The following is a 13,576-nucleotide window of genomic DNA, read 5'->3' on the forward strand; positions in this document are numbered from 1 at the left end:
CTGGCTGGCGGAGCTGGGTTGGGGGGTGGGAGGGGATGGGGAGAGGGGGGACGGTGGCAAGGGGCACCTGGGGTGGACCACGCCTGGACCCACACCAGCACCTCCCACCCCAGGCCTGCTGAGGGGGCTCAGATGCAGTCTCCCAGCAGACACCTCGTTCTAGAGCCCCTGCTAAGTGCTGACCTGGATTGGAATGGAGCCTCAGCATGTGTCCCTCACTAGGAACTCAGCGGGTGGGTGGTGAGGGCCTCTCGCAATGCTCACCGGGTGGAGGGGATAATGAGAGACTCAGTCTTTGTGATTTTGCCGCTGGGTGGCAGCCTCTCTGTGAACACGTCCTGCGTGGTGGCTTCTGCTTCCGGGCTGTCCTCTGGTGGCCTGGGCTGTTCCCGCATCGGGGTGCTCTGTGGGGGAGGAGGCACAGACATGGAGATACCTTATATGCAGGGTCTCCTGGGAGCCCAGCCATGCTGGGCCATTCTGAGATGGTGCCTGCCCTCCCCAGGATACTGCCTGTGGCCCCAGCAGTGGTGGCCCGTGGCTTACATGCACCATCGTGTCGGGGACATTCTCGCTCGACTGCCGGCTGCTGAGGGGTCTCATCTTCTCAGGAGCCTCTGCCTGCTGGACGAGGGACGTCAGGGGGCCCCAAGTAGGGGTGGAGGAGAGCACCAATTGGGGTAAGGGTGGGGTTTGGGCTGAGGACGGAGGCCCCTAGAGGGGCAGGTATTCACAGCCCTGGTGTGTTTGGGGCACCCACACAGCTCCCCATCATTACTCATGGACAGTCCCCCCCATGAGCCCCACTCACAGGACTGGGTGGCCCCCTCTGACTCCGGGAGCTGTGGATGCTGCCAATCTCCGTCTGGGAGCTCGAGTGTGACAGGCCCTCAAAGTACGGCCTGGGGAGGGGGAATGGTCAGCCCTTGCTCCAGGTAGAGCCCGAGTTGGGGATCCTCCCTGCCGCCCACCATCCTGCCCGCCCCTCTCCCCTGCAGCTCTACGGCCTGTGCGAACAAAGGGTGGAGGGGCTATTTCAGAGACTGGACAGTCATGGCTCTGAATTGGGAAAGGGTGCGGGAGCCTGGGGTACCACATCCATGGGTTGGGGGTGGGGCCATGGGGCAGCCATGTCCCTAAGGTGGGAGAGGTGCTCCAGGCAGCTGTGTCAGCTGCAGGACTACATGGTCCATCCTGGGCCGCCCCCTCAGCAGCTGAGCCAGGCCTTGCCCTGGGCTGTGGCGATGGCACTGGACCAGCTGGCCTCTCCGTGACCCCATGACCATCTCCAGGCACACAATACCTGTGACCCCACTCCATGGGGCCCCACCCCTGTCAGCCCTGCTTGTGGCAGATATACCCTCTGCTCCCACCATGCAGCTTCTTGGGAGCCCCTCTGGACAGAAGACCCCACTGACCCACTGGTCCCTGAGCCCAGCTGCTCTGCTCAGGACCCCAAGCCCCCGGTCCCCATCCTGATGCTGCAGTCTCTGGGCTGCTTCCTGCCTCATGCTCAGACCCCAGCCAGACCATATCACCTTGCCCTCCCTCTGCTCTGGCTCTCTGCCTCACCCCTGCTCAGAGTTCACCCAGTGCTGAGAAAGCACCCCCTGCTGCCACCTCCAGCACCCCCTGCTGTCCTCTGCTCAGGGCTGCCCACAGTGGGTGACTGGTCTGGCCCAGAGGACCCTCTAAGGCAGTGGTTCTCAACCTTCCTCATGCCGCGAACCTTTAATACAGTTCCTCATGTGGTGGTGTCCCCCCCAACCATAAAATTATTTTCGTTGCTACTTCATAACTCTAATTTTACTACTGCTATGAATCGGGAGTCCCATGTGAAAGGGTCATTCCACCCTCAGGCTGAGAACCGCTGCTCTAAGTCCTGAAGGCAGACAGCCCTCACCGGCTGGGGTGGTGCTGGTCAGGAGCCCACCCCGAAGAGGCAAATACTAGTGACCCCGTTGGGTGCCAAGGGTGTTCAGGGTCCCTTCACTGGGGGCAGCTCACCTGAGCTTTGGCTTTGGGGTGCTGAGGACACTGTCGTCGTCCTCCATGTCGGGGCCGCTGTCACTGGGGTTCTCCATGTCCAGTGTGTCGTAGAGGAGGTCCAGGTCCTCTTCCACCTCAGGGACATGCTCAGCTGGGTCCTGCTCCGAGTCCAGGACCTGGGACGAGCCAGGGGCATGAAGGCCAGGCAGAGGACCTTCCAAGAGTCCTGCAGACATCTGCACCACCCACCACAGCAGAGCCAGCCACATGCTGGTCACTCAGAGGGCACAGTGGGGCCAGCTACTCGCTGGTCATCCACAGGGCATAGCAGGTATCTGAGAAGCAGGACTCAAGGACAGTGCCCAGCACCAGAGAAAGAAACCCTTTGCTGTCAGCAAGCTCCAAGTGTACAATGAATCATTGCTTTACGACGCTTGCAAACGTCCCCTCAGGGCCTCACTGGGCATGGCTGTGGGCCACCCTGTGCCCGCACCATGAGTTCACACACAGGAGGCACCGTGTCAAGGTGAGCCAGGAGTGTGCTTGCACACACAGATTCAGGTGGACAGCTACAACAGAGTTTTTTGTTTTTCTTGAGAAGCTGTTGGGATTTTCTCAGCCTCCTTCACGGACTGCAATGCCATGTGGGATTTCACTCTGCTGGAGAAACACTGCACTGGGTGGTTTTCCCTGGCTGAACGATAACCACCGCACCTGGGGTCAACCACACTGGGTGTGTCCACATTCACCAGGCTGTGGTGTGGGGCTCCAGGGTCACAGAACAACGGAAGAAGTGGTTCCTCTGGATTGTTTGGAAGAGTTTGGGAAGGATGGATGCAAATTTGGCTTTCAATGTCTAGGAGAATTAATCCGTGAAGCTGTCCTGTCCTGGACTTTTCCTTGCCAGGGTGTTTCTGATGACTAATTCAATCTCCTTGTTTGCCATAGGTCTGTTCAGATTTTCCATTTCTTCTGAGGTTGTGTGTGTGCTTCTAGGGAGGAAGTCCTGGTGGTACAGTGGTTACGTGTTGGGCTGTGTGTTAGTCTGGGTACTTTACAGAAACAAATCCACAGAAACATGTATAAGAGAGAGTTTTATATGAAGGTTAAGTGTGCATCAAGGAAACACCCCAACCCAGTGCTGCCCAAACCCACAAGTCCAACGTTAACTCATTAACCCAATATGTCCACAAAGTCCTCCTCCATCTCACAGAACACACATTATGATGCCGACTGCAGGAGGAAAGCTTAGTCAGTGAATGTGTAAGCATCTCGACGCTGGCAGGGGTCTCCACATGGGTGCTCCAGCACCCAAGGCTGCATCGAGGTAGGTCCATGTGGCTTCTCCTCAGGGATGTCTTGCAGGAAATGAGCCTTGCCAACTAAAGCAGGGAACTGGACAAGACAGTTGCATCCTGGTCCAACCATGAGAAAGCAAAAGACCCAAGAACTAGAAAGGTGTGGCTCACCAAGCCATTTATCACTCCGCCCTTCAATTAACTCCACATGTGTTTATTGGCTAGGTTGGCACAGTAAATTAACTAACTCAGGCTGCGATCCACAAGGTGAGTAGTTTAAAACCACCAGAAGCTCCTTGTGAGACAGGGCTTTCTACTCCTATGACGTTAGTCTTGGAAATCCACAGGGGCAGCTCGACCTTGTCCGTTAGGGTCTCTCTGGGTTGTCATCGACTGGATGGCAGTGAGTGTTTCTCGACTTTCTCCGTTTCATCCGGCACAATTGATAGCTGTAGTTAAACCTTACAACCATTTCTTTATGCCCAAGGGGCAACAGTGATGCCTCCACTTTACCTGTGCTCTTAGAAAGGTCAGTGTTTTCTCTTTTATTCTTGGTCACTCTAATTGAACTGCACGGATCTTTCCAGAGAAACATCTTTTGTTTCCGTGATTATATTTAATTGATCTCTGCTCCACCTTGATCGTCTCCTCTCCTCTGCTAGGTCTGGAATTAGTTTCTCCGCCTCTAGTTCCTTAAGGTGTGCACAAGCTCAGGGGCTCTAGGGTTTCCTTCTTCGCATTTACAGCTCTACGTCTTCCTCTGAGAGCAGCCTTGGCCGCCTCCCAGCCATCCTTCCACCTTTCCATTGGGTGTATTCCGATTTCCCTTTTGGTGTCTTCTCTGACCCACTGGCTGTTTAATGTCTACATGCTCGTAGGCTGCTGTTTGTTCCTCAATTCCACCACTAATGCCTTAAAAATAAATCAGCTGATAACTTGTAGTGCATCATTTTTATTCTCATGGATTTCCAAAGCTGTTTTCTTAGTGGTACCTTGGAATTTCAACAAACACCCCTAGACTTTTACCTACCCAGTTAGAAAAGACCATGTGTTCGACTCTGCTGGGAATACAAATCCAAGAGGACCATCACATTCACTTAAAAAGTATCTATCCTGAAGCACAACGCTGTCAGCAATAGGTTAGCATCCATATGCCCACAGGAAGATCAGTCAACACAACTATTTTTCAACCTTAGGCACCAACCACTAATGCCAAAGACGAAGAAACTGAATTTTTTTCATCAATTTCTGAGTCTGAAATTGATCAAACATGCAGTCAAGATGCATTGATAACTAATTGCTGGTGATTGGAATGGGAAAGTGTGACACAGAGGAAGGGTCACTGGGAAAAATGGGCTTGAAGACAGAAAGGATGCTGAAGATCGCAGGACAGAATCTTGTAAGGCCAACAGCTTATTCCATCGAGAACACCTGTTTTCTACAATATAAAGGGCGGCATGATGTCTCCACTGGGCGGAATACAAGGGATCCGATGGGCTCTATCTGTGGAAAGAGACACTGGAGAAGCTCAATGTCATCGGTCGGAGTGAGGACAAGGGACGACTATGGAACAGACCACTCACCGTTCACATGAAAACTCAAATTGAAACTAAAGAAAACTGAAACTAGTCCAGGAGAGCCAAAGTGCAGCTTTGGGTCTATCCCACGTGAGAGAGCTGGACACGAGTGACAGAAGATCTGATACCTTGTGCATGACATCACACACACAGAAAGAAAACGGTGACTTAAAAGACAGGAAAGAAAGAAAAGACCAACACGGATGCCAGTAGAGACTCTGAAACTGGCTCTTGAGCAGACTGTAGCTGAAGGAAATGGAAGAAATTATGGAGTAAAGAGTTGAATAGAAACCGTCAAAGGCAATTGGAGAAGGCAGAAGAGAGCACTGTAACGAAATGTGCAAAGACCTGAAGTTGGACGATCAAAAGAGAAGGATGTGCTTAGCATAGCTCCAGCTGAAGGAACTGGGGGAAAATTCAAGCCTAGTGTTGCCATGTTGAAGGATCTTATGGGGAAAATATCGAACGATACAGAGAGCATCAAAAGAAGATGGAGGAACACACCGAGTCAACGTCCAGCCATTTCAGGAGGCAACATGAGGTCAAGGACCAATGGTACTGAAGGAGTAAGTCCAAGCTGCAACAATGGCACTGGAGGAAAACAAGGCTGCAGAAAGTGGCAGAACACCAGAGGAAACGTTTCAGCAAGTTGATATGTACAGCACTGGAAGCACCGACCAGTTCTGCACCAAGAAGTGTGGAAGACAGCAGACCTGGCCAGCCAACAGAAGAGGCCCATATTGGTGCCTATTCCAAAGAAAGGTGATCCAACAGAAAGTGGAAATTATGAATATCATTAAAATCACAGTTAAAATTTTTCTGAAGATGATTCAAAATCAGATATAACAGTACATTGATAGTAAACTCCAGAAACTCAAGCCAGACTCCGATCAGAACATGGAACAAAGGACCCAATGTTATTCCTCATGTCAGATGGATCCTGGCTGGAAGCAGAGAATATCAGACAGATGTTTATCTGTGTTTCGTTGACTATGCACAGGCATTAGACTGTGTGGAATTGTATCAAACTACGGAAAAGTTTGTAAATAATGAAATTCCAGAACACCACATGAGCCTCATCCTTATAGATGGAGAAATTATTGAAATCATCAAGGGTCTCATTTTAATTGGATCCACAATCAATGCCGACACACGAGGGTTCATAATAACTAACCAGCACTACTTAGCGATGTTCAGCTGAAGGAACCGTGGTGTATATCCTCTTATGTGGAAGTGTTTCTTCCATTATTTCTGCAGACAGAGAAAGGTGCGCTGTGGGCACACCGTGTGCCAGGGCTTGCACCAGGTTGGCTGACCTGAGACACTCGGCACGGCTAACAGTTCTGAGTTAAGGCTGACACAGGGCTGGAGCTCTCCTATCACTTGGGGGCTTCCGAATTTTATGGTTTCTGATGAGAAATCAGCTGTTGATCTCAATGAGGGTCCCTGGTATGTGACAAGATGCCGTCTCTTTGTATTTTGGTTTTAACAATTCCACTGTTACAAAACAAAGCCCAAACAACGCGGATTCACTGCCATCGAGTCCATTCTGACTCGATAGGACAGGGCAGGCCTGCCGCTGTGAGTTCCGAGATGAGCTGTTTCTGGGAGTGGAATGCATCTCAATAAACGTGGATCTTTGCCTTCATCCTGCTTGGATCCTACTGAGCCTCTGGAAGCTGCTCTCTTTGTTGAGGGCGTCCAATTCGTGTAGATTCAGGTCGAGCTTCTGAAAGGCTCTGCTCGTTTCTTCAAAGACTTGTTTTGTTCTTTCTCCCTCCCTCAGACTCTGGGCACTCCCAGATGGGTCACTGAATCACCTCCCCTTCAAGTGCAATGTCTGGTGCTTTTTCCTTTTGCCTGCTGCAATCTGCTGTTGAACCTTCCAGTGAGTTTTCCATGTCCGCCTCGGTACTTGTCTGCTCAGTTTTCGTGAGTGCCAGTGCGGAGCCACGGGTCAGGATTCTGGTGAGGCTGCAGCTTTGGACGTAAGATGCTAAACTCCACTTCCCCTCCGCTCTAGGTTCACAGCCCCGAGTTTCAATTTTTCTCTGACCACATTTAAAGAAAATTAAGGGTCTTTTCTTCTCCTTTTAAAAGTTATAGGAATTTGTTGTAGAAAGCAGACTAGAAAAATATTGAAAGGAAAAACTCCGTGCAGTGAGAGGACCCTGAGGTGGCTGTGAAAGGGTTGAGGCTCAGGGCTCCATGACCCTGCACCCCATTCTACAGAGGTGTCCCAAGAGCTTCATATGAATAGCCAGTGACAGAGCCAGGACTCGAACCTGGAGGGCCAGCCCACCAGACTCCTTGCCATTGGCTGCTGTAATACCCATCCCACAAGCCCAGGGGTTTTGGGGGGCGGGGATGATCGGCAGGATGGGCAGTGAGACCTCACCTCATCGGACACTTTGAATCTCCGCAGCAGGGCCACGACTTTCTGCTTGAAGTTCTGCTGCTGCAGGGCAAGCCGAACAGAGTCAGGAACTGTGCTGTTGCTGACCGCTGGGGGCCCCAGGGTAGGGCCGCCTGACTGTAGTTATGAGAAACTGGAGGGGTTCCCAGTGTTGAACAGCAGCGGCTTGGCTGTTGCCCACCAGTCATGGTGACCACAGGGGACAGAGGGCAGAGTGGAGCTGTGCTCGGCAGGGGCTCGGGGGCTGAGCTTTGGCCTCATGTCGCCAAGCCATTTTTCTGAGGCACTCCTGGAGGAGCTGAGCCGCCAGCATCTCGGTCGGTGGCTGAGCGTGGTGCAGAGGGTCTGGCTTCTCCCCACAGGCTCTCAAGGCACCCCCTCCCTGGGCCCTGCTCCAGCAGGAAGCAGCCAGTCTGCAGGGTGGGTGGGCACTCAGAGAGGGCGCTCCTGCAGCACCCACTCACCACGGGGGCCTGCCCTGAAAGCGGCCCTATGTCCCACCTCACAGACACCAGGGACACCTTCACTTGTCCCTCACCAAGCCTGGCGCTTGGAGGCAGTACAGCCTGGCCTAAAGCCCATCCTCCGTGGCCTTGTGGGCCCATGACTGGAGTAGGGAGTGAGGGGAGTGGGGAGTGGGGTGTGGGGCTGGGCAGCTACCACTGATTCAGGGTCAGTCTGGGTGTGGCTGTTGGGTGGGTGCACCCCTCTCCCTGGCCCCCACGAACCTCCTGGAGTCTTGCCCCCAAACTCTGCCCCCCCCACATGCCCTGCCCCCAGGGTGAGTAAAACCCGTCTCCACTGACCCCCCTGCACGTCCCGCCCCCACAGGCCCCGCCCCCAGGGTGAGTAAAACCAGTTTCCACCGACCCTGGTCATGGACGTCGTTCTTACTATCGAGCGCCGCTGTTTCTGGGGCTTGCCCACATCGAAGTCGTCTTCGTCCAGATCCTATGGGGACATGCGTGGCCTAAGGCCGGGAACCCACACCCAAGACGGGGACACATGTGGCCTGAGGCCGGGCACCCGCACCCAGGACGGGGACACGTGTGGTCTGAGGCCACTGTGCCCTCTGTCCATCAGCCCTGGACAAGAGATGGCCGGTATCACACAACACTGGCTGCTCCCAAGGCCTAGGCAGCCTCCCTACTTCTCAGCCCGAGTCACCCACTCACCCACACTGCAAAGCACACAGTGTGGGTGCCTGTCTCCTCCTTCTCTGCCACACACCTCGACGGCCCCTGCCCCCACCACTAGGGCCTGCATAGTCACCTGTCCCTGGACGGCATCGTCACTGGCCTCCTGCTCAGACGAGAAGCTCTCGTCTTCGTCTTCAGAGCAGTTGTCTGTGGAAGCAACACACGGAAGAGAGAGGCCCGGGGGTTCCGCTCTGGTGTGTGGGGGAGGGGCTGCCCTCCCAAGAGCCCCCCTGCAGTCAGGGTCAGCATCCTGCAAGGTAGCACTGACCCTCCAGACAACCTCTTCACAAGACCACACTCAGGCTGTGTGCTGCTGCCAGCCAAGGTTTCCAGGCGGCAGTCCTGGTCTTCCTGGGCCCTGAGTACCTCGGCCTGGCCTCACCTCCCCCCCACACACACACTCTAGGGCAGGGGGCCACATGCGGCCCACCAAGGACATTTATCCGGCCTGCCGGGTGTTTTTGCCCCACTTTGTTTTTTTACTTCAAAATAAGATATGTGCAGTGTGCATAGGAATTTGCTCATAGTTTTTTTTTTTAATTATAGTCGGGTTCTCCAATGGGTCTGAGGGACAGTGAACTGGCCCCCTGTTTAACAAGTGTGAGGCCCCCTGCTCTAGGGCACCATACACCCCACCAGCCCAGCTGCAACAGCAAGAGGGGCAGGAGGCCCTCACCTGTGGACTTGGTCTTGGGGCCAGCCTGCAGGCCACTGTCCTCATGGTCAACAGGCTGGCTGGACAAGGAGAAGATGGAGATCTCGGCCACATGGCCGGTGGCCTCCTTGCTGCTGCTACACAGGCTGAGCACCTGGCCGCCCTCAGAGGGGTGCTGCATCACCTGAGCGGGGTAGGCAGGGCCAGGGATGTGTGGACCTCACATCCCAATACACCCTCAGCCCTCAACACCCCCAAATGCACCCTTGTCTGTGACACCAAGCCCCCCAGATGGCAGCAGACAGCTGGCATTGTGAGACAGCTGGGTTTCCAGCATGCAGCCCACCCTACCCGAGGCCCAGCCCAGCAACCCCATGGTCAGCAGGCACTGTGTCAGCCCCACACTGCCCACTTGAGCGCCACCCAGGGGTGAGGCCCCAGCCACACCCACCCTCTGCCGAAGGGGCTGGTGGAAATGAGAGGAGGAGGTGCCGGCAGACCACCAGGGGCACTGGAGTGGGGGCGTGGTGGCCCAGAACCCACCTCGGCCATGTTGACGGAGCCGGCGGCCAGTGTCTTGTAGCCCAGGATGGTCCGGTTCTTGTACCGCTTCCTCCGCTGCAGCATGATCTGCAGCTTGTTGCCTTCTCTCTTCAGGAAGTGAGGGTACTGTGGGGTCATGGAGCCCCCCCTCAGTACGGTAGTGACCCCCCAGGGATAAGTGTCACCTCAGCTAGTCTCCTGGGCCCTGGGGGGGGGGTGTCACTGAGGTCATGGCTTTGTGGAGGGCTCTTCCGCAGGCTGCAGCCCTGCCTCAGGGAACAGGCGTGTGCATCAGACACCGGCTTGAATGCTGGCCAACACAGCTGCACGCATGTCAACACCCGGAGTTGCCCACGTTATTTGTCAGAAAGTTCAATAAAACCAACCCCCACCAAAAAGGACAAAGATGGAGATGGCAACTCTGAGGGTCAGAGGGGCCTGGCTAGCGCCAGCCCAGCAAGCACCTGCAAGCAGGTCTGGGTCCGCGTCTGGTGTGGGTGGTAACCAGCAGCCTCTGATGCCCACTGCAGAGCCGGTGTGGCTCGGGGTACCGCCCCCATCGCCAGCTTGCTGTGCTCACGGGCCTCCAGCTGGTGGGGCCCCAGACGTAGCCCTAGCCCCCCACCCCCACCCCCGTCCCTTTGCCTGCGGGCACCCCCAGGAACCTCAGGAGCACTCTGAAGGGGTTCCCCAGACACTCTTCCTAAGTGACCAGACAGGAATGTCTGCCACCCAGTGGCCTTGTGCCTGGCCTGACAATGTTCTCCTGGGAACAGGCGGGGAGAGCCAGCCTGAGAGTACAGTACAGGTGACCATCACTCAGGAGGAGGCTGTGGGCGCCCACCTGCAGGGAGAAGGTCAACGCCAGGTCGGTCTCCACTTGTCCACTGGGGGGCAGCACAATCTCGTGGGAGCGTAGGACACGCTTGGAGCCCTGTGGGAGAGAAAGGCTCCAATCTAGCAGCCGGGAGCAAGAAGAAGGGCCCACCCTGAACTGGGGGCACGGTGCCAAGCCTCTCCACACCCTCTGCTGCTCGGTTCAAAGGCAGCAGACAGACACGTGCTAGAACAGTACCAAGTGGCCTTAGAGCGACCAATCTCGGATGCCAGAATGCGTCTGGAGGAGGGAATTCTACAAGGAACCCAGCATTTCTGAGCAGCAGAACTGGATGGGTCACCTGGCAGACTCGAGGTGGCATGAAGCTCAGGTGAGGTCACGGGGGCCTGCCAAGGTGAGGTCAGAGAACAGTGTGGACACTGGCCCACGAGAAGGTAAGGGTCTATAAGAACCTGCACACAGGCCGTCCAGCGGGCCTCAGCAAAGAAAGAGGACTCCTAGCACCTGTGATGTGGGTATGCACAGACCCACGCTCAAACTCCACCCGCAAATAAACTCCAAACTGCCAAAGATGCTCCTCAAGGCGCTGGTTAAGAAGCAACTGCCCAGGGGCACACGTGCACGTGGAGCCTGGAGGACACGGCAGGGCCATGGCTGGGCCCCATGACTCCAGCGAGGGCACTGAGTCCACTCCTGGATGAGCCCAGCTGCTCCTTCGCCCTAAGAACCACAGCCACCTCCAGGGTCCCGAGAGCTCAGTTAAGCCCAGGAAATATCCCCTCCAGCCAGTAGGGGTGCCGTGACCAAGGGCCCCTGGAGGGGCTCCCAGGGGTCCGCCCTATGCTGCCCAATGCACCCTTCACAGGTCTGCACCACAGATCCATTCACATCCACTCCTGAGAGAACCTGGGGCGCCATGAAGAGAAGGGGTACGCAAGTTGAGGGGCCAAGGGGTTCCCTCACCGCCCCTGACCTCGTCCGGGAGCTCAGGAGGTAGAGCTGGGAGGGTCAGGCATGGGGCAGGGGCTCAGGGAGGCCCCAGGTGGCAGGGGAGGGCCACAGGCTGGGCTCCTGGCACTCCATCACCCTCACTCACACATGCCTTCCTTGGGGACAAAGACCTCTGATCTTCATCTAACCTGCTTGGTGGCAGATCCCCAGGCACCACTGCTTGCCCCCCAGGGTCCCTGTGGCTGCAGGGTGGACAGTGGCCCAGCTGGGGGGGGGGGCGTTGCAACCCAGGCCACCAGGTGTATCTCCCAATGCTGGGCCTGGGGGGAAGGGGCGGCTGGACGGGAGATGCTACCTGCATCTTGACAGCAATCACCACGGAGATGAGCTCTTTCTCCAGCTCCTTGAAGACCACCAGCTTCTTCAGGGTCAGACTGCACAACCTGGTGGGCATAGGCACACAGTGACCCCAGCTCTTCCCTCCCCACTGCCCGGTGAGGCCCACCGAGGACCACCCTGGGGTGGGTCTGGCCCTCTGCTGCAGTCACTCCCTGAGGTGGGCCTGGCCCCTCCCCCTGCCCAACCCCACATCAGTCAGGGTCCTTCCCCAGCTCTGCCTGAGTGACACCAGCCTGTCTGCCAGGCGGCCTATCAGGCTTCTGACCCTCCCCCACAGTCCTGCCCCCACGCTGTCCCAGTGGGGCTGTCTCCCCCTGGCACAGGCTTGGGACAGTGGGCTCCACCCACCGGGCAGCTGTGACTGTGGCAGGGCGGGAGAGATCACGGCGCTCACCAAGACGCCACGCTGGCTCTGCCACGCTGGTTCCGCGCCCAGTGCTCCCCCAGGGCAGCACAGAGGGTCTCACTGAAGCCCAGCTAGGAAGGTCTGACACACAGCAGGCCACTCAGCTGCCTTCACTGGTTGCCCTCCCGGGGTCCCCGACCCTTGCCCACAAACAGCTCGCAGCACCAAACGCTTAGTGTGTCTTTGAGCCTGTGGGGCCCTGCTCAGAGGCAGGTCTGGCGGAAGGGCAAGAAGTGACCAGATGGTGGCGTGGGTGAGGCAGGGCCAGTCGCCAACAGGGGCCCTGGCCTGGACTCGGTTGTGAATAGACGAACTATTAAAACACAGGGCCTCAGGCCTCAAGCAGTCTTTGGATGTCGCATGAACCTTTTCCCACTAATGGGACACCTTCCCAAGAGGCAAAGTGACCCAGGCAACACAGCCACTGGGACTCCCGCTGTGCCCTGCCCCCTTCCTCTTGGAGGCAGGGCTGCTCCCTAGAGCGAGGCTGCTGTCTCCACACTCTACCCCCTCCTCCCCAACAGCAGTCCCAGACCAGTCTTCAGGCAGCATCTGGCCCTGAGGGTGAGGGCAGCATCCCCGAAAGGAATGGGCACACTGCCCTTGCTCCCGTCCTCCCCTTGCTGCAATGGCAGGACCTAGGCAGACACGTGGGCCCAGACGGTGGCAAGCCCTGATTGGGGGACTGTGAGTGAACCTGACACATGTGCACAGGGCAGGACTGCTTCATCGTATGTATGTGTAGCACAGCAGGGGGCTGGCTTTTGAGTCACACACCCACATTACATCCTGCCCTCCCCCGCCCAGTACCAGCCACTCATGGGCACACCCAGCCTGCAATGCAAGCACATGGTGGGCCTCCATCCCTCCTGGTGGGCGCCCAGCTGCCCTTGTGCTCTGACAGGCCGGCCCTGTCCACGCCTCCAAACCCACGCAGGGGACGTGGCTGAGCTGGTCTCTGAACTGGAAGGGACTCTGCATTGCTCTGCTGCAGACTCAAAGGTTGACGTCAGCTCCAGTGCATCCAGAGGGTTGTGAGGTGCCATTGAGTCAGTGCCAACCCACAGCAAGCCAGTGCACCATAGAAAGGAACACCGCCCAGTCCTGTGCTTGAACCCATTGTTTCTGCCACTGGGTCTGTCCCTATTCTTTTTTTTATAAATCATTTTCTTGGGGGCTTGTACAACTCTTATCACAATTCATGCATCCATCCACTGTGTCAAGCACATTTACACATATGTTGCCATTATCATTCTCAAAACATTTGCTTTCTACTTGAGCCCTTGGTATCAGCTCATCCCCCCC

General features: G+C 56.2%; 1 protein-coding gene across 5 annotated transcripts in view; it reads right to left on the reverse strand.

Annotated features, from left to right (window-relative positions):
• The window catches only part of PACS2 (phosphofurin acidic cluster sorting protein 2), a 54,024-nt gene that overhangs the window by 9,791 nt on the left and 30,657 nt on the right, over window positions 1–13,576 (reverse strand). For 2 of the 5 annotated variants that reach the window (XM_075530558.1, XM_075530562.1), the window contains exons 2-12: window positions 11,822–11,909; window positions 10,522–10,611; window positions 9,678–9,803; window positions 9,156–9,318; window positions 8,553–8,626; window positions 8,151–8,231; window positions 7,263–7,322; window positions 2,008–2,165; window positions 812–902; window positions 547–624; window positions 265–404 (exon numbers count right to left, since the gene is read on the reverse strand). In XM_075530558.1, coding sequence (XP_075386673.1) covers window positions 265–404; window positions 547–624; window positions 812–902; window positions 2,008–2,165; window positions 7,263–7,322; window positions 8,151–8,231; window positions 8,553–8,626; window positions 9,156–9,318; window positions 9,678–9,803; window positions 10,522–10,611; window positions 11,822–11,909 — 1,149 coding nt within the window. The remainder of the gene's footprint in view (window positions 1–264; window positions 405–546; window positions 625–811; window positions 903–2,007; window positions 2,166–7,262; window positions 7,323–8,150; window positions 8,232–8,552; window positions 8,627–9,155; window positions 9,319–9,677; window positions 9,804–10,521; window positions 10,612–11,821; window positions 11,910–13,576) is intronic. The other 3 variants (XM_075530561.1, XM_075530560.1, XM_075530559.1) reach the window with 3 other exon arrangements.

The sequence above is a fragment of the Tenrec ecaudatus genome, chromosome 14 (assembly GCF_050624435.1).
Source record: "Tenrec ecaudatus isolate mTenEca1 chromosome 14, mTenEca1.hap1, whole genome shotgun sequence".
In the NCBI taxonomy this organism is placed as follows: domain Eukaryota; kingdom Metazoa; phylum Chordata; class Mammalia; order Afrosoricida; family Tenrecidae; genus Tenrec; species Tenrec ecaudatus.